The following is a 25,462-nucleotide window of genomic DNA, read 5'->3' on the forward strand; positions in this document are numbered from 1 at the left end:
CCCCCCTGGGGGAGGTACCACACAGAGATGACAATAAAAATATTTTTTTTTTTTTCCTGTTTTTTTTTTTTTTTAAAAAAAAAAAAAAAAAAAAAAAAAAAAATCCTACACATTTTTTGGAATCAGGTTGTTTTGCTCAGCATTGTTTATGAAATCAATCCACGTGTTTTCATGTAGCTGTAATTCATTCATTTACATTACCCTGTGGTTATTTCATTGTATAAAATCCCACAGCTTACCTGCCCACTTTACTCTCCCCAGATTTGGGCTATTGCAAATAATGCTCTGTGCATATTCTCTTGCATGTCTTATGCCAGTACTGTCTTAAATTTCTGTAGCTTTAATGGATCTTGATATCTGGTAGAATACATTCTCCCACTGTCATATTCTCAATATTCTCTCATATATTCATATGTGACCCATGTGTAAATTTAGAAGTGAATTGCTTAGTTTTCATATAAATGGGGATTTTCTACTTTTTTGTTGAGTTCTAGCTTAATCCACCATGGTCAGAATGTACTCTGCATGATTTCAGTTGTTTGAGATGTCCTGACACTTGATTTATGATCCATCACTTGGTCAGTTTAGGCAAATATTGTATGCTGAAGAGAATATGAATTTTCCAGTCTTTGGGTATAGTGTTCTTTGTGTGTCAGTTGAGTCATGTTTCTTAATGCTATTGTTCACATCTTGTGAATCCTTACTGAATTTGTCTGCTTTTTCTGTCCAGTGCTGAGACAGTATTGTTTAAATTTCCCATTGTGGTGTGGATTTGTCTCTGTCTTCTTGTAGTTCTGTCAATTTTGATTTATGTATTTTAAGCCAGGTGGAGTGCACTTAGACTTAATATTGTTATCTTTTTGTTAAACTAGCTTGCATATCATGAAATGTTCTCTTTTTATGTCAAGAAATATTTTTTGCTTTTGTGCTCTGCCTGCTTCTAGCTATGCCACTTTCTTTTGGTTAGTATTTACATGGAGTATCTTCTGTATTCTTTTGTATTCAACTTCTTGTGCTTAAGATACGTCTCTTGGAAGCATCAGAAGACTACTTTTATATCTTTATCCATTCTGACAGTCTTTTAGTTGAAAGTAGTTTGTGATATATTCAAGTTTAAATTTTCTATCTTGCTTGCCTTCTTTCCTTATGCTTTTCCATGCTTCTTTATCTCTCCTCTCTTACCTTCTTTTGGTTTGAGTGTTTTTGCTGTTGCTTCTCCTCCCTTCTACTAATGTGATAGTTGGACTTTGTTTTACTACTCTTTTATCAAAGTTTAGTATGAATGAGCACTTTTTACCGTTTCTTGGACAGTGCAAACTTTAGAGTACTCTGTATGTCTTAATTCTGTCAATTTTTGAATTCCACAAGATATTATTTTATACAGTCCATATAATTTAGATTACTCACAAATTTAACTTTCCATTGCTCTTTATTTCTTACTGCATCTTTAGGTTTCCCAGGATAAATTTCCTACCTCCTAAAGCACATCCTTTAGTGTTTCCTTTAGAGTAGGTTCCCTGGTGACAAGTTCAGTTTTAGTTTGCCTGCAATAAATGTTTTATTTCAGAAAGATGCCTTGTAATTAAAAGCAGGCATTTTCAGTTCTTAGAAAATGTACGTTAAAGCAGAGTAATATCTTCAGGAGTTAAGACTAAGTCTTTAAATTTTTGAATGATAAACAGAAACCTTTTTGTAATTGTAATTACACACCAGATGCTACCATTTACTTCTGCTCATTTTTGTTAATTTTCAGGTTGGTCTGGGACAACTGCATCTGCACGGAGGCCGTGGAGTAGAACAAAATCATCAGGTAACTTTCCTATTTCCGGGGCTTTGCACTTCATGTCGTAGATGGAAATGATACCCCAGATGTATTTCTTGTCAGTCAATGACAATATCAAGTTTGTGTTATTTAGATAATCTTCACAAACGATCTTTTAAGATCCAGCTAACCCCTGAGAAAGCTGAAGACTAAAAATGTGATTATACCTTATAGTGGTGGGAAAGGCTTTTTTAATTCTGAAACCTAGTTCTCAGTACTGCCAAAAATACATACACAGTGTCTTAGTTTCCTATAGGTATGTGATAGAAGTATGTCTTAAAACTCCCATTAGAAAATAGTTTAGGGGTGCCTGGGTGGCTCAGTTGGTTCAGCATCCAGCTTCAGCTCAGGTCCTGATCTCGCAGTTCATGAGTTCAAGCCCCACATCGGGCTGTGTGCTGGCAGCTCAGAGCCTGGCTCCTGCTTCGGATTCTGTGTCTCCCTCTCTCTCTGCCCCTTCCCGGTTGCACTCTATCACTGTCTCTCAAAAATAAATAAACATTAAAGAAATAAAAGAAAATATTTCATAGAACTGAGGAACAGTCATTGTTGAGGTTGTGAGCAGTAAGGAATATACAACTATAGCAGTCAGGTCTATATCCAGTCACCAGCTTTTGTCTGCTTTATGCCCGAAATCTCTCTCATCTCTTCCCTTCTATCAGTATACCTACCACTTGTGTGAATCATCTTCTGCTTGCATCTGCTAAGCAGTAGCCTGTATTTGTAAGCCACACACCTGATACTGTGTTCCCTTGCTTAAAACTCTTGAGTGGTCCATAATTTCCAGTCACTTAAAGACCAAAACCTGGCCTTTTGAGTCACAGGCACATGGACCTTTTCTCAGGTCTTTGAAAATATCAAGAACCTCCCTATCCCCGGATTTCTGGAATACTAGTCCCTCTGTCTAGAGTGAGTATTATTCTACTTCCTTTCTTTATGTAACTAATTCCTACTTATCCTGAAGAATTCAATTCCAGTATCTCTTACCCCAGAATATCTCCCTGCACCCCTAACCCCACTCCAGGAATAGGTCATGTACCACAGTTACAGTTTCTGAAAATCTGTATTTATGGCCCTTTCCCATTATAAATGTGTTAATTATATAATTAAGTTGTTTCCTCTGCTAGAACTAAGTTGCAAAAGAGCATGGACTTTGCTACTTTATTCTCAGCATCTGACAATATCTAGTACATAGTGAGTGCTTGATAAATGTTTGTCAGACTAATAAAGCTGTTATTCTGCCATAACAGTTAAATATTCTAATTAAGGGTATTTCATTCCCATATCCCATCAACTTTAAGAATTAGGTAACAGAGTACACTTAAAACTATACCAGATACCCATGCTTTATTATTATTTATTTTTTAAATTTTTTTTCCAGACAGCATTTTGACAGCTTTCATTGCTGTAGGTCTTTAAAATGTATATCATTAGGCCAGATGAATCGGTTAATAAAAATGTCAGGTACAGAATTCTGGATGGTGAGTTTGCTGCATACCTTTTATACAAGTTTTGGGATATTCTTGGTGTATGGTGCCGACTTGTGAAACATTCACACAGTGATCAATTTTTTCAGTACCTTCACAGAAGAAATAAACTGAGTTCCCAATATATAACTGCATTAACTCAACAAATATCTGTTGCTTTAGGTGACCCAAGAAAAAAAGCAAGGGAGATCAAGGAAGGGAGTGATCCATAAGTTCAGGGCAAGATAGTGTAGCTTAGCCTAGAATGGTGGTAGTGGGGGATGGTAGGTGGATTCAAGAGGAATTTGGTAGTGAAAGTTACAGGACTCAGTGATGGATTGGATATGAGATTCGGCGGGGGGGGGGGGGGGGGGGGCGGGGGGGGGGGGGTGTTACCTTAAGCAGCCAAGAGATGTCATGTTGCTCTTTACTTAAACTGAGATAACTGCAATATTACAAGATTTTTTAAATGTTCCTGAAATAATTATTTTGGTTAAAAGCCAAAGGCAGATAGATTCTATAAAAACTAATTATCTTAATAAATTCTTTTCTCACAGAGAGCATTTGACTACTTCAATTTAGCAGCCAATGCTGGCAATTCACATGCTATGGCCTTCTTGGGAAAGGTACTGTATGTCCTGTGAACATATTATGTAACAGCAAGAGGTGTTTGCATAATAAGCACATGTTGTATTTAGGATCTACGGTTTACCAAAAATAAAGTGGAAATGAAGTTTCCAATACAAGGATGTTGTGTCTTGTGGCAAAGTAAGAAAAACTTCCTTTTTCATTATTTTGAAAACAAATACAGTATAAACCAATGGGTATTTTCATCTATAACAAATCCTAAGGTTAGGATGCTCAGAATAAATATGTCACAGAAATTCTTGCAAATAGAAAAATCTCAGCAGTGTTTGCCACATAATTGCAGCAAGTTATTTGGGGCCTGAGAACTTTACATTCAGACATCCCATCTATTGTAGCATAGAAATTGGTATTCCTCATATATTTTTGTTTAAGCATTAATTTTCTATTCTTCTTTCTTTTGGCCCTTTCATCATGTTCCATACCTGGTACTCTGATCATTCAGTGTTTGAAACCTTTTAGTTCTTTCTTTTCCTGAACTTAAGACCTACCCTTTATCTTACCCTGGAGACAATAGTGGTGGAAGAGAAATGGAAGCAGATATTGGTAATAACACTCCTTTTTTTCTCATTTAATCACTGATCCCAAGCAGTTTATCAACCACTTGACTGCCTTGGGATAGAGTGAGAGAAAAGATTCACCTTGAGTTAAAGATTTCCCCTCTTGAGATTGATCCGTGAGCTGATTTTAATGTATTCATATTTATAGAGAAGTCATAATGTGATATGACAAAGAATATATAATAATGCTAAAATGTTTACTTTTAATGCTTTGCTTTTAATTCTAAAATATCCTGTGGGGAATTTTAAACTTTGTTGGAAGATTTCATGATCTCTCACAAACACCAGAATGAGATGAGCTAGAAATACATTATAGGAGAGACGGTTATAGCTCGTAATAAAATCAGGCTTTGTTTTGTAGATGTATTCAGAAGGAAGTGATATTGTCCCACAGAGTAACGAGACAGCTCTTCACTACTTTAAGAAAGCTGCTGACATGGTAAGATCTCATGACTTAACATATTGAAATGTGTGCCATATTATTATTTTAGTAAGTTTATTATACTGAAGGATTAGTCATAACCAACTCATGCCTCAAATTATTGAAAGCACCTGTGATTTGTGTGAATGGATTGGCTAGAAAAAAAACCTTCCCAATAAAAGGCATTTTATTGGTTGGGCAGGGGGTGGATAGAGAAGACCACATTATTGAATATTAAGCCTCTGTTTCAATTTCATTGAGAAGTTTCCTGATTAAGGAAATACTGATTTTAGTAATGCAATTGAAAGTCATATAATCTACCCTATTTGTATTGCCATTTGAGGCTTAAAACTTACACAACTAGGTACTTTCAATAATCTTAAATACATAATTTAGACTTTCTTTGGCCCAGAGAAAACTACATATGAATTTTTAAGACCCCATATGCCTCCAGTGTGTGTACTTATCTCCTTGCCAACTACATGTTACTTGAGTTCTAAATGTCAGTTGAGTATTTCCCAAAGGAGTGCTGTGACACTTTTTAAAAGAAGCCTCTGTCCCTATTAGTTGAGATTGAATTTTAGATTTTTCTCTTGCAGGTCTCAAAACAGTGATTGTCTTTGCTCTGTGAGACTCCAGTAACCTTTAGCATATCTTTGCCACCTGATCCCAGTGTTGCTTTTTACCTGGTTGTTGACTTGACACCATAGCATCTTCCTTCTTTATCGGGGAGGGTGATTACCAATGAAAAACTACAAAAAAAGTGATATACTTTTTGGGATGCCTGGGTGGTTCATTTGGTTAAGCGTCCAACTTGTGCTCAGGTTGTGATCTCACAGTTCATGAGTTCAAGCCCTGCATCAGACTCTGTGCTGACAGATCAGAGCCTGGAGCCTGCTTCGGATTCTGTGTCTCCCTCTCTCTCTGCCTCTCCCCCACTTGCGCTCTGTCTCTCAAAAATTAATAAACATTTAAAAAAAACAAAATAAAATACTACCTATTAAAAAAAGTGTTTAAAAAAGTGACCTACTTTTAGTTTAATAAAAAAGAAACACATTAGTCATGTTTTCTATCATAACTCATGGAACAGATGGTCATAAGTCACCAAAATTTAATTCTAGATAAATTTACTATTTGCTCTTTTTCCGCAAATTATTGACCCCCAAATCTCTAAAAGTCAGCATTACATTTAGCCTGATGGGAAGGAGAATTTTGAATTGAAAAATGCAGTGACATTTTTTGAATGTGTTTGTAAATTATTTCTTTTGCAGTCATTTATTCTTGCCTAGTTTCTTAATGAATCCATTCACTCTTTTTTCTCGGTTTGCAGGGCAACCCAGTCGGTCAGAGTGGACTCGGAATGGCTTACCTCTACGGGAGAGGAGTTCAAGTTGTAAGTTTTCAGTGTAACATTCTGACTTAAACAAGCAGTCAGCTGGTGAGTTGGAGAAATATAACTAGCTTCCAGCCTGGGTGAAATCCTTTCTTTATAACCAGAGCTGAACCTTTTCCTATTCTCTGACTTTGGCTGCTTACCACCCTTCACCCCGCACCTGCCATATGACTGCCTTCTTCGAATAGCTCTGTCTCTGGCACCTTTTCTAAAGGTGTGAAGCTGCTTCTCATTCTTCTATGCTGTCTACTCTCCAAGACTTAAGCTTCTCCCTCTCTACTTCTTCACTCAAGGCTAAGAAAATGCTTGTCCCTCCCATTTAGGAGAAAAGCTTTCTGTTCTATTCTTTGCTCTTCTCTTCTCTCCAGTCCTTCACTGCAAAGCCAGGTTTCTCCAAAAAATGAACGGTATTAGTGGCTACCACTCACTCATTAGCTCTTAGGCTTCTGCCTCACGTAACTGCTCTATGCAGATCACCAGTAACCTCCTAAGGGTCAACACCTGTTGACTTTTTGGCTCTACATCACTTGAACTCTTTCCTCCCTGGAATTCTGCAAGTTCTCTTGCTTTTCCTAAGCCATTGCTTCTTATTCTTCTCTACTACTTCCTCATGGTTGCCCCTGGATTCTCAATGCTGTCCTCTTCTCTTCACTTTATGAACCTTCCAAGTAGTATGTTTTTAATTGGGCCTGAAACTAAGCATTAGGTTTAAGATTCTAATCTGTAGGTGTTCCCTAGCACAGAAACCAGTATAGCGTGGTCTCATTTTGATTCTTTTTAGTCATTTTAGGACACTAAAGTTCAGTAGTGATCTTTTAGTTTCTCTCTGTGGATACGTAGGGTATTTGAAATCTAATAATCATATAGTGCTTGATAAGTTACACAGGAAAAGAATGAATAAAGAGAATAATTTTCCTTATTTAAGGAAATTAGAAAAATTAAGGTTTGGAAAAGATTTGTTGGTTAATAGGAAAGATTGTTTCTTAAGTCCTGATCTTGTGTTTCACTGGTGATGTATATGCTTTCTGAGAGTGAACACAGCAAATCGTTTCACAAAAACTCTTACTTGCTTTTCTTTAGTCTTAAATATTTAAGTCCCTCTGTGACTTAAAGTAGACTACCCTCTGTACGTTATGAAAACTTAGAAGGTAGTCTTTTTAATGGCTCTTTGAGAATATCCTGTATGTGTTTTGTTGACTCTTTTTAATAAATGAATCTCCTAACTTCTAAGTATATCAGCCTTTTGAGCTTTCTTATCATGTGATCATGTGACCTCTTTTCCTACAGAATTATGATCTGGCACTAAAGTATTTCCAGAAAGCTGCTGAACAAGGCTGGGTGGACGGGCAGCTGCAGCTTGGCTCTATGTACTACAGTAAGTAATACTGGAATTAAATGCTTCATCCACCAACATCGAAATTGCCTATTTTCCATCAGATACCACTTTGATGTGGAAACGAGAGCTGTCGCATTCGGGCTGATTAATGTTCTCCCATTTCAGTAATTTGTGCATCTTGTTTTTCATGGTAAATTAGGTTCATCTGTATTAATATACAAATCTGTATTGCTAAGTTTCCCATCTTTCCTGAGTAAGAATTCTGAGTTTCATTTGATTTTACTCTTTATATAAGGCTGCTCTCATGCTTCAGTTAAATCTTATTTAAAACTATTTCTGACCTTTCATGTGATTTTCCTTACAGATGGCATTGGCGTCAAGAGGGATTATAAACAGGCCTTGAAGTATTTTAACTTAGCTTCTCAGGGAGGCCACATCTTGGCTTTCTATAACCTAGCACAGATGCATGCCAGCGGCACAGGTGTGATGCGATCGTGTCACACGGCAGTGGAGGTAAGGGCTGTTCTACCAGCTCGTACACAGGAACTTCATTTTCCCAGGAGGAAAGTCTATCGTTTTAATTCTCGTTTTCTTTGCATGATTTCTTCTACAGTAGAAAGAGATTCAACCTAATAGCTTGGGTACACTGAGGGAAGACACTGAGGGCCTGTGTGTCACCCTCATGCTTATTTGTTTCATTTGGGTCTCCACGTTTGTAAGGACAGTGGGTGTTGTCTGCAGTCTCTCTAGCACCTCCTAGACAGTATCTGAGCACCACGAGGTCTGTGTCGAATGAATGTTGCAAAAGGCAATGCTGATGTCTTCTAAATGGAACTTTTCCTCTTTAGCTCTCTCATAACTGGCACTGCAGAGTGGCATTTGCTAAATGCTTAGCACAGTTTCTAAACCTCTCTGTGTTTCAGTTCCCTCGGTTGTAAAATGGGCCTATTAATAAGACTTATTTCATAGAGTGTCCCCCATGAACCTCGTGGGAGCTGTAAGGGAGTTTCTGTACGTACTGTACATAAAGCACAAGAACAGTGCCTGGTGGGGGTAATGGTATATAATTGTTTACTATTATTTTTATAAACCTGCTGTAAAGACTAACTGAAATCTTCAAGTAAATATCCCAGACTTTTATATATATTTAATAAAGTTGCCAGAGATTCAAAGAGGTAGCTTAATCACTTGTAGCCAAAGTGCAAAAATGATATTCTGGCATATGTTCCTTGTTTTGTTACTGGTTTGGTTTTTTTTTTCCTGTTCTCACAGTTGTTTAAGAATGTGTGTGAACGAGGCCGGTGGTCGGAGAGGCTAATGACTGCCTATAACAGCTATAAAGATGGCGACTACAACGCCGCGGTGATCCAGTACCTCCTGCTGGCCGAACAAGGCTATGAAGTGGCACAGAGCAACGCAGCCTTCATTCTCGATCAGAGTAAGGTTCACTTTCATTCTGCCTTGGGTTTAGACTCTGAAGGCTCACATCAGGTAGCTCGTTTTTGTTTTAAAGAGAAAAGCCACAAAGAAACTTCTTTATTGTTGTAAGTAGACCTTAACAACGCACGTGCTGGAGTACTTTACCTCAGCTCCCTAAGCCATCAAAGTTAGTTTTGGAATTAGCATTAACTGCTTTCAGTAAACACATTTTTCAAAATACAGCAGATAGAAGAACCTCATTTTTCCAGTGGTCTGTAGATCCCTAGAAGTGGCTCCATGGTTACTCTCCGATTAGTTCTGTGGATAAAACACGTTGCAGAAAGTAGTGTTGTCCTGCTTACAGTGATTCTTTTGAACTCGGTATTTCCTTCTAATACTTGTTTAATTTCAATACAATACTTTGGTCATTTAATACTTGTTATATCCCAATTATGCCCCACATATCCACCCTAGCTTGTAAATGAAGCCTAAAAGTCTAGTGCCTTTCCTTAAATGCCTAAGTTGTATTTATTTCATCTTCCCTGTAGGAGAAGCAACCATTGTAGGTGAGAATGAAACTTACCCCAGAGCTTTGCTGCACTGGAACAGGGCTGCCTCCCAAGGTGAGTAGCCCACTCATTCTAGGGTAAGAGTTTCACCCAGGGATCTTTCTGTACTGTTTTTGTTTTGTTTTTGAATCTCCCATAAAAACTAAATACTGTCATTCATCAACATACTAACTGTTGCTTAAGTTGCATCGTGATTTATCTATTCTTAAAACGGAAGTTCTAGTCACAGGGTTTCTAAATTATTGAATTGTGATTGGTCATTTATATCACGTTATGGTTTACTCTTTGATTTTTTGTTTGAAGCCAGTTATATTGCATAAAATGAGAATCACATGGAATAGATAATAAAATATTAGTCTAAAACCCAAAAAGATTTTAACCTTTCCCCATCTTTTTTTGTTTGACTATTTTATTCTCACACATACTCCTCTCAACAGTGCCTGGCTATCCCTTCTTCAAACCTAAACAATGGTCCAATTGAACTACTTTAAAATGTAAATGGCAGAATATTACTCAGCCATCAAAAAGAATGAAATCTGGCCATTTGCAGTGACATAGATGGAGCTAGAATGTATTAAGCTAAGCAAAATAAGCCAACCAGAGAAAGATAAATACCATATGATTTCACTCGTATGTGGAATTTAAGAAATAAAACAGATGAATTAATGGGAAGAGGGGGACAAAGAGAAGAGAAGGAAGCAAGCCACAAGAGACTCTTGGCAATAGAGAACAAACTGAGGGTTGATGGAGGCAGGTAGGTGGGAGATGGGCTAGATGGGTGATGGGCATTAAGGAGGGCACTTGTTATGATGAGCACTGGGTGTTGTATATGATGAATCACTGAATTCTACTCCTGAAACGAACATTGTACTGTATGTTAACTAAGTAGAATTTAAATTTAAAAACAAAAAAGGAAAAGAAAGTATAAATGGCATGATAGACTAGAACATGCTCATTTGAAGAGTACTGTTGTGACATGGGGAGTACCACCCACCTTGTTATACCTCTCCCTGTTGCAAAACCTGCTTTAGAAGAGCAATACCTCTAGTTTCAATCTTTATTGAATTTATAGCTTGGCTGAAGGATTTGTTATAAAGTTTACATACTGCCAATTAAAATTGTGTTTTATGTAAGCATGTTAACAGGAGGAGAAACAACAATTTGGTCCGTTTTAAACGCACTTTATTTACTGGCAGTTTTGCATTTAATTTTTGTTTAAGGCTATACGGTGGCTAGAATTAAGCTTGGAGACTATCATTTCTATGGATTTGGCACTGACGTAGACTACGAGACTGCGTTCATTCATTATCGTCTGGCATCAGAGCAGCAACACAGCGCACAAGCCATGTTTAATCTGGGGTATATGCACGAGAAAGGACTGGGCATTAAACAGGTGAGGCTGGCTTCAAAACAAATGTTAGAATGATGTAATTGTGATTTGGGGGAAACATCTGCATTTATTTCTAGAAAATAGGCTTTCTTTCGGAATGTGCTCCGATTTTAGGTACTAAATTATGAGGCAGTTTTGTAATATTTCAGAAGCCCGCCCTTGCACCTCTCCCGTCGTCAGACATACGCATGTTGCTGTCACATGCACACTGCTTTATGTACAATAAGCCAAAAGCAGAGTCGTGGAAATGGAAATATGGTGCTGCCTCGATCAGCAACTCCTTGTTTGAGAAACTATCTGTCCATCTTCAGCCAAATTCTGTTCTTTGTAAAGTATTTTGAAATGAAGTAAGATGTTTGCTACTGACAAACGTATTTCTGACTCTTATACCTTCCTAATGGAGTCTAACATTCTTTAGAGCCATGGTCTTAACTTTTTACCTATATGCCCTTAAGAGAATTTTGAACAACTGTGTTTTGTCCTGCACATTTTTATTTTAATTTTTTTTGTTTTTAAATTAGGGTGAGCTCAAACAGGGGTAGAGGGGCAGAGGGAGAGAGAGAGAAAATCCCAACCAGGCTCCACACTGAGTGTGGAGACCAACGCAGGGCTCGATCCCATGACCCTGGGATCATGATCTGAACCAAAATCAAGAGTAGGACACTCAACTGACTGAGCCGCCCAGGCACCCCTCTCCTGCACGTATTTAATTTGACATTTAAAATTTTTCATCATAAGCTTCAGAAGGTCTGAGTTCTACCTATTTTAAGCATCAACCCTTTTTTTTAAATAAAATGACTAAGTTACTCCAAATACCAAAATGTTGATACCCTCATCATTAATTTTTTTAAAAACACAGCAAATTTATTAAATGAAAATTGTGTCTTTTCCTTTTCTTCCTGAATTCATATTTTCAAGTCATTGTTTTCGTAGATTTGCATGTAAATGTAATGTTTTTAATGCTTAGATGTTTTACTGATCAATCATACTTACCTGAAACAAAGTATGTAAATTCAAATTTTGAATTTTATTTCCTATGATTATAGGCTCTAAGTGTTAAGAAAATTTCATAAGATACTAGCCATAGTTGGTTAATTATCAATACAATATTGAACAAATCAACATAATACTATGAATTTCACTAAAATTTTACTTTCTGTGATAATTATTAAAAATGTATTTTTTAATGAGTTGAATGGAGCATCTTTTAAAAATTAGTTTAAGTATCATTGAGTAAATTTAGCATTAATTTCCTTTTTTTTTTTTTTTTTTAAAGTTTATTTTGAGAGTGTGAGAGAGTGTGAATGGGGTAGGGGCAGAGAGAGAGAACCCCAAGCAGGCTCCATGCCATCAGCACAAAGCCCAACACAGGGCTCGATCTCAAGAGTTGGACACTTAATCAACTGAGCCATCCAGGCGCCCCTCATTTTATAAATGTATGGCTGGAACCTTGTTCACATAAACAAGTATATGGAATTGGGGAGAATTTTATTATAGCAAGGTCACTTAGTTCTTTAAACTGCTTTCGAGTTGCTTGCTGTTTTCCTTCAAGCTGCTACACAGAATACCATAGGGTGGCTTAAATAATAGAATTTCTCACAGTTCTGGAGGCTGAGAAGTTGAAGTTCAGGGTGGCAGCAGGTTTGGTGTCTGGCGAGGAGGCCCTGTTTCCTGGTCAGAGACACCGTCCTCTGGCTTTTGTCCTCATCTGAGCAACGAGCAGGAGAGAAGCAGCAAGTACTTAGGGATTCTTTAAGGATGCTCATCTCATTCATGAAAGCTCTACCCCTTTAACCTCATCTAATCCTAATAACCTCTCAAAGACCTCACTTCCTAATCCCAACCATCACATGAGGGAGAATAGAGTTTCCACATAGAAATTTAGCTGGAGGATGGGACACATTTAGTCTATAACATATGCCAAAAATCAGAGTGATCTGTCACTGACACTTTGGTTAGGTCCCCCTTCAATCTTGTTGGAAACTGGAGACTTGGAAAGGATACATTTATTTATTCCCTTGTCACTGGAGTCATTCATTTTCTAGTTTCTGTAGAGAATGCTGAAAGGCTTTACCTAGGTTTATCAGATAACTAATTATATTCCTCTTCATCACTTAGAGACACTTTGTTGACCTAATGTGCTTAAGGGCAAGTTACTCATTTTCATTTTGCTAATGCACCATTTTTTGTCAAAGTGCCTTTTATTTTACCACATTTGAATATGTATTTTAATCCCAATATGTAAATGTTCATATTTTACATTCATGTTACTATTAGATACTTGAATATAGTTTTATCAAGACTCTGGAACTGCAGATGGAGTACATTCAGTTTGTGGAAGATCTCTGCCATGTTGACCAAGCTACCAGAGCCTCTCTTAATTGGCAGACCACTCAGCTAGGTCAGACTTTGCCTCCATCAGCAAGACTGACTTCATTTTTTTTAATTCAAATAAAATTAATGTGTGTTTGATGACTAATAAAGATTACACATAGTTGTGGTTGTTTTGGGATACACTTCATAATAATTTACTGAAAGCAATCAAAATTAAAGTGATAGAACTCTGACAGTCTGCTTTTATAATAGATTAGAAACCAAGAAAATTAATTAGTGTGCATTCTCATAATGTAATTTGCAATATAATGTTATATGTAGCTTATATAAATTCTTGTCAATAAAGACGATGGTAAAGAGCATAGTATTCCTTTGATAAGAATGGGGAGGACAGAACTCAGGGATGCAGCTTTTAGGAATAATTAATCATGTGTAAAAAAAATGATTCCATTAGTTTCATTCCATGATTATCCATGATCATCTTTTCTTATTTTTTCCCAATTTTAAAAGAAGGAAACTTAAATACTACTAAAAACTATCAATCCAGCATGTAGTACAGCTAGAAAAATATTAAGGATTAAATGAGGATTGGTGTTACACAGAGTAAATAATTCAGGATGTGATTGATAAAATTTAGTTACCCCTTTGAATCATCCACACAAAAGTCTATGTTGTCACATAAAGTTTGATCCATGATCTTGAAGAATGTGGCAGTCCAGAAAAAAACTTGTTACCTTTTTTTTTTTTTTTTTTGAACCAAAGACACTGACTCTACCAGTACTGTTGTTGGTTGGAAGGTGCCCTTCTTCACTAACGACACCCCCTAGGGACAGTATAGGGAAGAGCTGACAGTAACTGCTTACATTGAACTATGTGGGAAGGTCCTTTTTAATGTTTAGCCTTTCTTTCCCATGTCTCATGGAATTCTTGCCTTGGAGTTTGGTATCCTTTGACAGTAGTCAGGGCATGGAGAAAGGGACGTTGTTAAATGAAAATTTCACTGTGTCTCCCCATGCCATTCAACATTTATCTGAATGCAGAGCACTCGGTCTGGGCCCGGATTCGTAATGACTCGTTTCACCCCTTACGGAAATATGTCTAAGGCAGGAAACCCAGCATGCAGGTCCCTTAACACTATCCATGCAAGTACCATTTGAAACGTCTTGAGCATATTACCAGTTTGAGGATCACTGCTCCAAACTGAAACCTGAATTGCTTACACTGAGTGAAGTTTTAAGAAACTTACTTAACTTGACCCAGAACTTGAGACTTCTAGGTTGCCCCTGGGAGTCTTCAGAGTGACAGTGTTATGCATACACAGCAAGTAGGATGTCAGACAGGAGGAGCAGGAGTTAAACCTTAACATTGTTCAGTTAGATTTTTCAAAATTAAGCCATTAGATGATTAAAGAAATATTACCCAATTAAAGGTGGGGTTTATCCTTTTAGGTAAGGGAAATTTTAAAATGAAAACTTGAAAGGTAAAGTCAATGCTCTGAATGCACAAACTGATATGACTATATAAACTAAATAATATTATTTTACTTATTTTACCAAGAGATGAATTTTGGTTTATTTCCTGTATTATAGGATATTCACCTTGCAAAACGTTTTTATGACATGGCGGCCGAAGCCAGCCCAGACGCACAGGTACCAGTCTTCCTAGCACTATGCAAACTGGCTGTGGTGTATTTCTTGCAGTACATCCGGGAGACAAACGTAAGTGTTCTGTGCCTCTTTTAATTAAAATATAAGTGATATAAGCTGCTCGGTCCAGAAGTTTTTATTGGAAAAGTTCAGGGAGTAGGGAGGAGTGTCCTTCAGGGGTCTGGTGCTTTCCCTTCTGCCCCAGATGAAGGACCAGGAGATCGCATCAGCTGTGGGGTGAACATAGCCACAGAGCAGCATGTTTTCAGGAACCATTTGACAGTAGCTCCAGGTGCTAAAGCAGTTTCCACTGATGCAGGTGTTTTCTGGCTCAGAGAAAACCGAGACCAACCCTTGGCGATTTGAAGGAGTGGTTAACTAAATTCAGTAAACATTAAATCAGGTGACTGCCTGGCAGTGGCTCAGACCAGACCCTTCAAAAGGGAGAAGGAGAACCTGAGAACTTGCTCAGGCTGTTGTACTTCAGATTGTGCTATTAGCAAGAAACATGTTAAAAACACGTCTCGAACTTTGTTCTCTAAAAATACCTTGAACTACTTTAAATAAGCTCATGGTGGAACCTAGACGAGAGGTGGGTTCCCCATTCCTTTCAAAACTGCTGACCTTATTTACCAGTATTTCTGTGTAGGTGCTCTTGGGTTCTCCAGTTTTACATTTTGTCAACTGTACTTCCTTATAATGGATTAACTGGAACAGGATTTAACTCCGAAAGTCCTGAAATGTGTGCAGAAACAAGGGCTACAAAACTTGAATTTACTCCAGACCAGAACAGGATGATGTTTCAGTCTTTCATTAACATCTTTCAGAACAGGTTGATACACCGTTTCGCATTAGATTCCAGAAAGGGCTTTTCCTCCTGTGTGATACAGGTGGAAAGGGTGATGTTCCTTTTCGCAGTCCTGTCTCGTGTACTGAGGTCCTCCCCGCATAGGGCTCCGAAGGACTGGAGGTGTTGGACTCCGTCCTCCTGGTTGCTTACACACTTGTAATGGCACCTTTAGAACTGCTTGGTGGCCTGAGCCAGACGCACCGTACCCTCCACTAGTGGAAACAGTCTTTGTTCCTTTCACTGAAAAGCTAACAGTGTGGCAGCCTGCTGTTTTCCTCTCTCGGGGCTGTTTCAGACCCTTGTCTCTCACAGTTTGTAAGACTAAGAACTGTTAGTTACAGACTAGGATTTAGTCACGCCTTATACCATACTAAGTGTATCCTATCTTTGTTGTTTTTTTTAATACAGAAGTATAAAGAAGACAATAAATGCTCCATAAGCCTACCACCTAGATATTCCAACCAAAAGAAAAGAGTTACCAAGTATGGATGGTGAGAAAGTCAGTGCAGAAAAGACAAAAATCCCCTATCACAGGTCCCACCCCAGGAAACACAGTTAATAGTTTCTTAGAATCTTTTTTGAGGAAAATTTAGCACCTGCATCTACAAATCTATATTATGGGGACCTTTTAAATATAATTTTAGTTAAATATAAAGGATTATACCACATGTTTACTTCCTTCGTAGGTAAGTAGCAGTCAGGAAATTTCAGGAGTAACTTCTCTTAAGTGACACCTAAACAAAGTATTATGGACTAAGAACATAACTTTAAAGTTCAAGTTCAAAAGTGTTAAATATTTAGTGAAATCCTAGTTGAAAAGCATTAGTCATTCAGCTATTAAACGCTTGAATTCCTGCCATCTCCAGCTAGATGAGGGAGGAAGTGAAATAACCCTGCTGTCATGAGAACAGGGCTGCCATCACTACAGATAGGTGACAAGTGCTGAGAGACTGATTGCCTCCCCGTGGCCTTCCATTGTCCCCAGTATTCCTTGCAAATCTTTTCTGTGAAAAGTGGTTGGAAATGCATGCATTCGATTACTGATGGAAGGGAAAGGAACCCGGCTAGACATTCTGTATCATCTACTGTCATGAAATAATAACTCAGTTCCTGAGACACATTATTTTTTGAATTCTTAAAGCCTTTTTATTTAAGCCATTGCAAAACATTCCTAAAACCAATTATTTTAATAAGTTCTGTATTCGTCTCTGATTTGTGATACAACTTTTTCCTGCTTCCTTCTCTGACATTTTAGTGATTGTAATGATTTTTATATTATTCTCATTAAGATTCGAGATCTGTTCACCCAGCTTGACATGGACCAGCTTTTGGGGCCTGAGTGGGACCTTTACCTCATGACCATCATCGCATTGCTGTTGGGAACAGTTATAGCTTACCGGCAGAGGCAGCACCAGGACATGCCTCTACCCAGGCCCCCAGGGCCACGGCCAGCGCCACCGCAGCAGGAGGGGCCACCAGAGCAGCAGCCACCACAGTAACAGCCACCGTGTCCAGCCTTGATCAGTGACAACCAAGGAAATTGTTTGCTGAGAACACTTGCATTTGATTTAGGACTTCGGATCAGTGGTCACCTCCTGGAAGAGGCACAAGGAAACATTGAATTCCTAAAGCTGCTTAGAATCTGATGCCTTTATTTTCAGGGATAAGTAACTCTTACCTAAACTGAGTTGAATGTTTGTTTCAGTGCCGTATGGAGTAACAACTCTCAGTGGCTTTCCCCCTCCCACCCCTCCCCCCATTTTTTTTTTCCTGGAAACATGTGAGACACAATGTCTGCTGTACCCAGCTGTCTTTCTTGGGTCCTTTTGGTCATTCTCTCAATGTGCATAAGTTCTTCTATCAGCCACCTTTAAGGTCTTGTGCATCAACACTAAAAACTGATCACTGTAAAAAGGAAAAACCAGTTAGTTGCAAGTTTAACCTTAACATGTTTGAAAGTCTGAAAATAGAACTTGCCTTTTAAGTAAAAAAAAAAAAAAAAAAAAAAAAAAGTCTTCAAAGTGTTTCAGAACTGCAATAACTGAGAAATTTTACCAATCCACATGCAAGTATACGTATTCAACATATTATTTTAAAAGGGAAGGCTGGGAGGTTTCTTCTTACTGGTGATTGTCACACTTGATACTGTACTTGTGTCCTTCAAAGACTGAAAGTCCTGTTAAAGAGTTTTACGTGACCTTCACTTCTCTGGAATGGAATAGATGAAACATTGTGAACTGACTCCTTGAGCTAACATGTGAATCTGCCCCACCTACTCGATGTAATTTGCTTGTTTGTTTTGAGTATACAGAGCCTTGATCCGGAAGCCAGAGGATGGACTAAGTGGGAGAAATTAGAACAATACTAAAGAACTCTGGGTGGGGTACCAAAATGATAGACACACTTGCCCGAAAGATGAAGCATTTGTTCCCAGGGTTTATTTTACTTTGCATTTTTTTATTGCAAAAGAACAGTTTGCACCCTCCTGAATTCTTTAAATTTGAAATATTATTGCCAAGATGTGGCATACAGTGACTACCATTATAAAACTAAAACTCTGAGAATCTAAGATGTATTAAACTCAGTGGTTGAGGAAAGCCAAAGCCTGTTTATACTGTTCAGGTAGATTTTTACTTCTGCAGTTTTATATTACAGTAGAAAGTCAACCACTTTGTTAGCTGTCCTATTCACCACCCTCCCACTGTTGACGTTAGGAAAATCAAGGCCATTATACTTCAGAGTCTGGTTAAATAGCGTGAAACACAACAACAAAGAAAACCGAGGATTTCACATACCATACAAATGAAGAAATTTAAACCGAATTTGTATTTCTTTTTACTATCAGATGGTGGTATTCACCAGCCTATGTCTAGTCTGAGACTACATTAGTATCTGAGCAGGCTTTCTATGCCTACTGACCTCAGTCTGTTTATATTAACCTTTATACTCTTTCCGTAGTCCCTCATCTGCCAGAAAACTTGAAGAGTTTATTACCTGTAGAGTTGTAAGACTTTGGGTTTTGAAGTTGGGATTGTATTTAGAACTAGATTTAAGTAGTCTGTAATGAACACGAAGGCTTTAAATGTGAAGTTGTATGCTTTTCATGTGTGTTTAGAGTATTCTGAGAAACCTGGTAAGCAAATTTTACACCCACGTAGTTGCTTCCAGATTTGAAGAGGTGGCGACAGAGGGAACCATATGTATAAATGCATATCTGAAAGGTAGGAAATGCCACCCTCAAAAACATCCCCTTGCTTTGGGCAGCTCTTAAATATTAAGACTTCTTTGATCTCTTACACAGAGAGAGAGAGATCTGAGTGCAGTTGGTACAATATGTTGGTGTCTTCACCACTGCGTCTTCTCCTCACCCTTCAAAACTGTAATTCACGGTAGCAGCCACATTTCTTTTCGAAAGAACTATTGTAATTTATTTAAATGTTTAAAAACCCCTCTAAGATGAGTAAACAACCGTTTGTTTCCTCTACCACCCACCTGATTTCTCCTTTAGCAGCATTTTTATCTCTAGCTTTACTTCCCTCCATTAGTACTCTGAGAAGACATTTCATAAAACAGTGTGCACTACCTAAATAAAGCCAGATGGGAAAGCGCAGTCTTGTTCTTCATGCAATAACAAACTTCCTGTTAGTTTACAACTACTTGCCATTTCCTCTTTATTACTAATATTCTAACCCTTTTCTTGGCCTTTTCCCCCCGTCCTGCCAAACCCTTGAGTCATTTGCTACTGGAAATTTGAACGGTCTATTTAAAATAACTTAGTTCCTAGACGGCTTTGTGACTTCAGTCCTTACGACTGTCTCAAAATACTCTGCTCCCTTTTTCTTTTCTGTTCACGGGACATAATACCTAGGCAAGTAGGAACTGGGTTTGGTGTTTCTCCTAAAATAATGCTCAATACTTACCTAATCAAATGGCATCCATTTGAATAAAATGACAGTAACTAAAGCTAGTTAATGTCAGTGACATTAAACTAACTCCAGAATTCAGGAGTTTTAATGTTAGAACTTAGAGTTAGCAGATTGAGCACAGCTTCATTTCTCCATGGTAGCCTGTCTCCTCACCCCTTTAATAGCCTGTCTTCCTGCCATCAAAGGTGACGACAGTAGTACTCCACTTAGCTTATATTCTCCTGTGCGTGTGCTTTGTGATTAGCCAACTGTTCCAGAGTTTTGAGACCATTCTTCTTCTTTTTTATGTCACAGAGGTAGCATTGGTGTTTGGGGTTGTTTTGTTTTGTTTCTTTCTGTGGTTGAATTTTTTTGTTTCTGTTCTCTGAGTAAGGCTTATCTTATTTTTGGTTAATATTCAGTGTCACAGAAAAAGTAACTACCCCCCCTTTTTTTTTCAAAATTCATTATTTAGCACTGAAATGAGATTAACTTGGGAATCGTTTATCTTGATACTCTTGAGGATTTGTTACCCTTGTGCATATAAGGTTAATTTGTGAAAGTTTTACTGCTAAGCTGTTCTGTCTCTGTACCATTGGAAAGTTGTAGAAACTCTACCATGATCTGACCATGATCTGATGCTTTATTTAAGGAGCTGCTGTTGCCTCCGGGAAACTTAAGTATTTTGTATAGGGTTTTTTTTTTTTTTTCTTGCTTCGTTTTTCCCTCTTTTCTTTGCTGCTCATATTTGTTCTTCAAACCGGTGTTTTGGAAGTATGCATGCAAGCCTGTAAATGGAGACCACAGCTCTTCATGTGTATAGCATGTGTATTACTGTCTAGCCCCGTCTGCAAAAAAACTTCCCTCACAGAGGTTTGGACTAACATTTCACATGCACATTTCAAAACAGTGTCAGATAAACAGCCCCTTCACCTGCCAAGAAGAGCAGAATGGGCTACTTTTGCCCCGAGGACAGCCAGTATTTGTTCTGGAAGTGAGTTTAATACGTGTTGCACCACATTATGACGAGGAGAATGCAAGAAATAAAGCAAAAGAAAACGATTTTCATGAAAATCTTTTTCCTCAGTCATTGTCCTCCACTATAAATGAAAATGGAAGATTTTTGAACACCACACTGTCTGAGGCACTGCCTGATTTTTAAATGTGGGGCAGTCATTGAAAAGCAGCTAAATTTCTCCTGCCACTAGGTAGTTCAAGAAAACCTAAAATACCCCAACTAAAAATGATTTGTGTTTTAAAATGACTGTTTGCACCAGCAAAACTCTGATTTTGTGTGCTTGGGAAGGATGTCTTGGCTACGTGCAGGCAGTCCTCTTTACATGCACTGTTTTTCCTGTTTGCAATGACAAACACGCTGACACTAGTCTCTTTTATTTAAAAAAAAAAAATCATAGTGTCGATTCGATCAAGGTATAACCACTGTCAATACTTACGAGAAGCTTAAAAAGACCATAAGCTGGCATTGGAAGGAACACCATGGTAGACTTTTTTGTAAATTTATTTTGTATTTAATTAAATACGGTATAAAGGCTGGTGAAGTGTAATATAATTGTGTAAACAAATCCTGTTAATAGAGAGATGTACAGATTCGTTTTGTACTGTATCTTGAAACTTGTGAAATAAAGACTCCACCTCTGGTTATCCTGTATGCTGTAATATGCCGTGACCACCTTTCCAGTCAGACTCTTTGTTTTTTGGTTTTTTTTAACCTGAATGATTCAGTTTTTAATGGCCCTTTCTGGAATTTTAGAAGCTTCTGGGAACATTGATTTGGAGTAGTTTGAATCCATCTTTCATTTACTTTTAACTCCCTAAATTCAGATTTTTATAAGTTGAATTTTGCCCTAGGGACAATATGAATATGTTAAGAAATGGTTTTTTTTTTTTTTTACATTATAAAATCGCCACCATAAGTCTAGTTACCATCTGGCATTATATGAAGTTATTACAGTGTTATTGACTATGTCCCCTGTGCTGGAGGTTACATCCTCATGACTTATTTATAACTGGAAGTTTTACCTATTTTGCCCTATTACCACTTTTTAAGTAACCTCTACTCCCATCATGGGGCTTGAACTCACTACCCTGAGATCAAGAGTCACATGCTCTACTGACACAGCCAGGTGCCCCCTCCATTACCACTTTTTAAATCTCTGAGATCTTTGACCTGAACCAGCCTGTGATACATAGTGAAATGTATCTAAAGTGTATTTTATGCATTGCCCTGTCCCAGAAAGTTTTTGAGAGCTTACAGAGCCTCACACAATGATAAAATTTACATAGATTAAGGTGATCTGAGTAAAGAGGAAGTAAAGAGGAGTCACTTGGTACCCAAAATGCATGTTAGAAATGAACTATGCAAATCTGGCCCTAATTTTGTAGCAGCCACCTCAAACAGTAAATTGAGCCAAAATGTACCAGTTTAGGGGCATCAGATCCTTGGGTAAAATGTCTGGATGATGCAAATTGTGGCAAGTGAGAAATTGGATCTCCAATTTTGCTTCTGGGAATGCAATCAGCCACCCCACATGACCTTGACTGACCTTGGCTATAATTAACGTGGGGATGTTGGACGTCAGAGCTGTAACATCAGGGGTTTGACCATGCAACTTGGGGGGTGATGCTTATTTAGTGCTTAGTCTCTCTCACAAGTCGTTAAAATGGGTCCTTGGTCTGCAACTGGGTGAAAACAGCCTTGCTCCTTTAACTTCCTTTATGATACTATACTAATTTTGATTGGTTATACTAGCCCTGACATTTGCCAATACTATGTAACAGCATATACATGAATATATGCAAGTAAATAGAAACAACTTCTTTAGTAGAAACTCAAAAAAACATGATTTTTTTACTTTTTGGATATTTTTAGGCAAGTAACAAAGGGGTTTAGAATCTGTCCGTTCAAAAGGAGGTGCTGTGGTGTTACGGGTTTCCTATTTTTCTTCCTGCGTCATTTCTGCCACTACTTGGAAAGTCATCGGGTTAACCTTATGATTGAATCCTGAAAATTCTACCAACCTTATAACTTACTGTTAGTATTACATTTTGAGCAAAACTCTTGATCTTCCTAGTGTCCACATATTTTTTTTTGGGGGGGGGGGTTCTGGATTAATTTTTTAAACATGATCTAGTGTTAATGCTGAATTGTGTATTAAACTCTTAAAACCCCACATACTTTTTTCTCATATAATGTGAGTGGAATGTGGCCAGTTACTTGACTTCAGAACGTTCGTATAAATTTCTTCTGTTGCTGCTGAATGCATTTTCCCTTTGCCTTCTTCCTACCTCTCATTAGAACTCTGTTAATTAGCCTGACAGGATTGAAAAGAATGTCTCAGAAGTAAGTGCTAGGTATGAAGTTCAAGTATCCTAAATAAGGAATCTTAACTTTGAACATAAAGCCGTCATTGATGTTTTGCATGATTCAAGATTTAAATGTGAACAACAGAAACTTCCGTTCTTGGAAGCAGATTTATTTCAAGATCTGACAGCACAGCTGTGGGTTTCAGAGTCGGCACATCTGGGTTTCCCCACTTGCCTCCCATGCCCTTGCCTGTAATCTTTTTTCCTTAGAAAAATTTCATTCGTTAGTTTTTTTTTTTCCTAAATGAAATCTTTTGAAACGAGTAGAAACTAATCTTGCTTGTGCAAGGGAAGAGAGGTTCCCTTAAGGTTGGTAGAAGCGAGGTTCCCTCGCTTCCCTTAGGTCCTCATAAAGAATTTACTTGAATTTTTCCAACCTATACAAATAAGTTATTTTCTTTTCCATACTATTTGGAAAATGTTCTTTGGTGACATCTTAGATGATGCCCAGAAATTTGCTGCCAGAACACAGAGGTGAAAACAGTGCACTATTTGTCTACGGTCCCTATTTTGACTCTAGATGGAATAAGTGTGGTAAGTGGAACTGTCTACACTGGAGCAGTGAGCCGTAGCCTCTAGTATGTCAAAGGCAAAGGGGAAAAAAAGTAATTGAAGAAGACTTAAGTTTGTTTAATTGGTATCTGTATCTCCTCACTCATTTGAAATGTAAAAGCAATTAAAACTACATAACTAATTTACCTGATGCTTTGTGTCCTCAGGTTTGCTGAACCAAAGATGAATCTAGTAGGTCTCACAGACACAGGAAAGCAGGTTAGAAACGGGACGTTTATGCCGTAAAGCAGTGAAATAATAGAAGGAAGGCCTAAGAGCTAGGATGAAACCCCAATCTTAATTACAGAAAAATTAAGTTGCATCCCAGAAGACTTATTACTATTACTAATAAAGGGACTTCTTACTTGTGAGTCATTGTTCTGGTGCAAGTCATGATGATGAGTGGGGACAGATGCAGAAAGGAAGGGTTCCCCACACAACCTGCATGGCCTGCAGGTGGGGCCTTGCATTCCTGACAGGTTCTCCCATTGGGTCTCCCCAGGTACCCAATCCCTTCAAAGAAGAGATTAGTGATCAGTCCTGACCGCACTGAATGGCCCTGAAATGCCAGGGAAGAGGGTAAGGATGCCATCACCATCACCAGCATAAGGGCGAAGGAGACTACAGGGAGCTCTTGCGTCCACAGCTAGTGGGTGGCCTGAGGCAAGCCACTCACTTTACATATGCACCGTGAGAGGGGGCACCAGGGATGGTCCTTAAGGTCCCATCCAGGCTTTGGAGGTCTTAAATGCCAAAAGTAATTGAATTGACTTATTTTTCCACTGACACCCAGCTCTTACAGGACTTCTCAGTAGAAATGACATATTTCACTGACCTAAAGGGTTTGGCTCCAGAGAATTTATGGGCAAAGTTATCCTTTATGTTAAAAAGATCAGTCTTCCCTCCCCGCTCGCACTCTCTCTCTCTCTCTCAAAAATAAACATTAACAAAATTTATTTAAAAAAGATCAATCTCAAAGTTTATAACATAGGATTTCGTTTTGTCATTCATGCAACACCCTTTATTAACCACTATTTCAGGCACTGAAATGTACATTGAATTTAAAGATGAGTAAGAGAAGGGGCACCTGGGTGGCTCAGTTGTTTGAGCGACGACTCTTGATTTAGGCTCAGGTCATGATCTCATGGTCGTGGGATCAAGCTCTGTGTCAGGCTCTGCGCTGACAACACAGAGCCTAGTTGGGATTTCTCTCCCTTTTTCTCTGCCTGTCTCTCTCTTTCTCTCTCTCTCAATGAATAAACAAACTTACAAAAAAGCAGTAAGATCAGGCTCTTGTGCTCTGGGGATCACTCCCAATCACCATTTGATTAACTGACCACAAAATGTGACTACATAACAGGCCCTGAGTGCTTTACATGCATTATTAATCTCAAATACTCCACGATGTTGCTACTATTTGTATCATTCCCATTTAACAGATGAGGAAACTGAAGTCCAGGCTAAGCAGTTTGCTCAAGGCTGCTGAGCTAGTGTAAGTTATAAAACTGGAATTCAAATAAGAGACTGTCTTAGCTATCAAATTCAAGCTCTTGAGTAGTGTGCTATGCTGTCTCCTCAGCGCAGCATGGGGAGGTGTGTAGTGGAGATGTGAACACGCTGCTGGGTGGGGGGTGGGGGGACAGGAAAAAGTAACAACAAGACGCACAACGTTCTTCAGTGCGCCTCAGCCTTGTTCTGGTTCCTGCTAACATGCTGTTCTATTTTCAGCATGTGTTGCTAAAGCAGTGTTTGCAGGCATCTACTGCTGCT

General features: G+C 38.3%; 1 protein-coding gene across 2 annotated transcripts in view; it reads left to right on the plus strand.

The window, feature by feature from the left end:
• Positions 1 to 21,418, plus strand: part of SEL1L (SEL1L adaptor subunit of ERAD E3 ubiquitin ligase) — a 53,148-nt gene extending 31,730 nt beyond the window's left edge. Inside the window, exons 11-21 of one of the 2 annotated variants that reach the window (XM_049612390.1) lie at positions 1,754 to 1,810; positions 3,846 to 3,914; positions 4,855 to 4,932; positions 6,245 to 6,307; positions 7,595 to 7,682; positions 8,008 to 8,156; positions 8,916 to 9,081; positions 9,611 to 9,685; positions 10,852 to 11,024; positions 14,945 to 15,073; positions 17,141 to 21,418. In XM_049612390.1, the coding sequence (XP_049468347.1) occupies positions 1,754 to 1,810; positions 3,846 to 3,914; positions 4,855 to 4,932; positions 6,245 to 6,307; positions 7,595 to 7,682; positions 8,008 to 8,156; positions 8,916 to 9,081; positions 9,611 to 9,685; positions 10,852 to 11,024; positions 14,945 to 15,073; positions 17,141 to 17,350 (1,257 nt within the window). In that variant the 3' untranslated portion in view covers positions 17,351 to 21,418. Of the gene's footprint in view, positions 1 to 1,753; positions 1,811 to 3,845; positions 3,915 to 4,854; positions 4,933 to 6,244; positions 6,308 to 7,594; positions 7,683 to 8,007; positions 8,157 to 8,915; positions 9,082 to 9,610; positions 9,686 to 10,851; positions 11,025 to 13,298; positions 14,918 to 14,944; positions 15,074 to 17,140 lie in introns of those variants that run through there. The other variant, XM_049612391.1, reaches the window with a different exon arrangement.
• The last annotated feature ends 4,044 nt before the right edge of the window (positions 21,419 to 25,462 follow it).

Source organism: Panthera uncia, assembly GCF_023721935.1.
Source record: "Panthera uncia isolate 11264 chromosome B3 unlocalized genomic scaffold, Puncia_PCG_1.0 HiC_scaffold_1, whole genome shotgun sequence".
In the NCBI taxonomy this organism is placed as follows: Eukaryota; Metazoa; Chordata; class Mammalia; order Carnivora; family Felidae; genus Panthera; species Panthera uncia.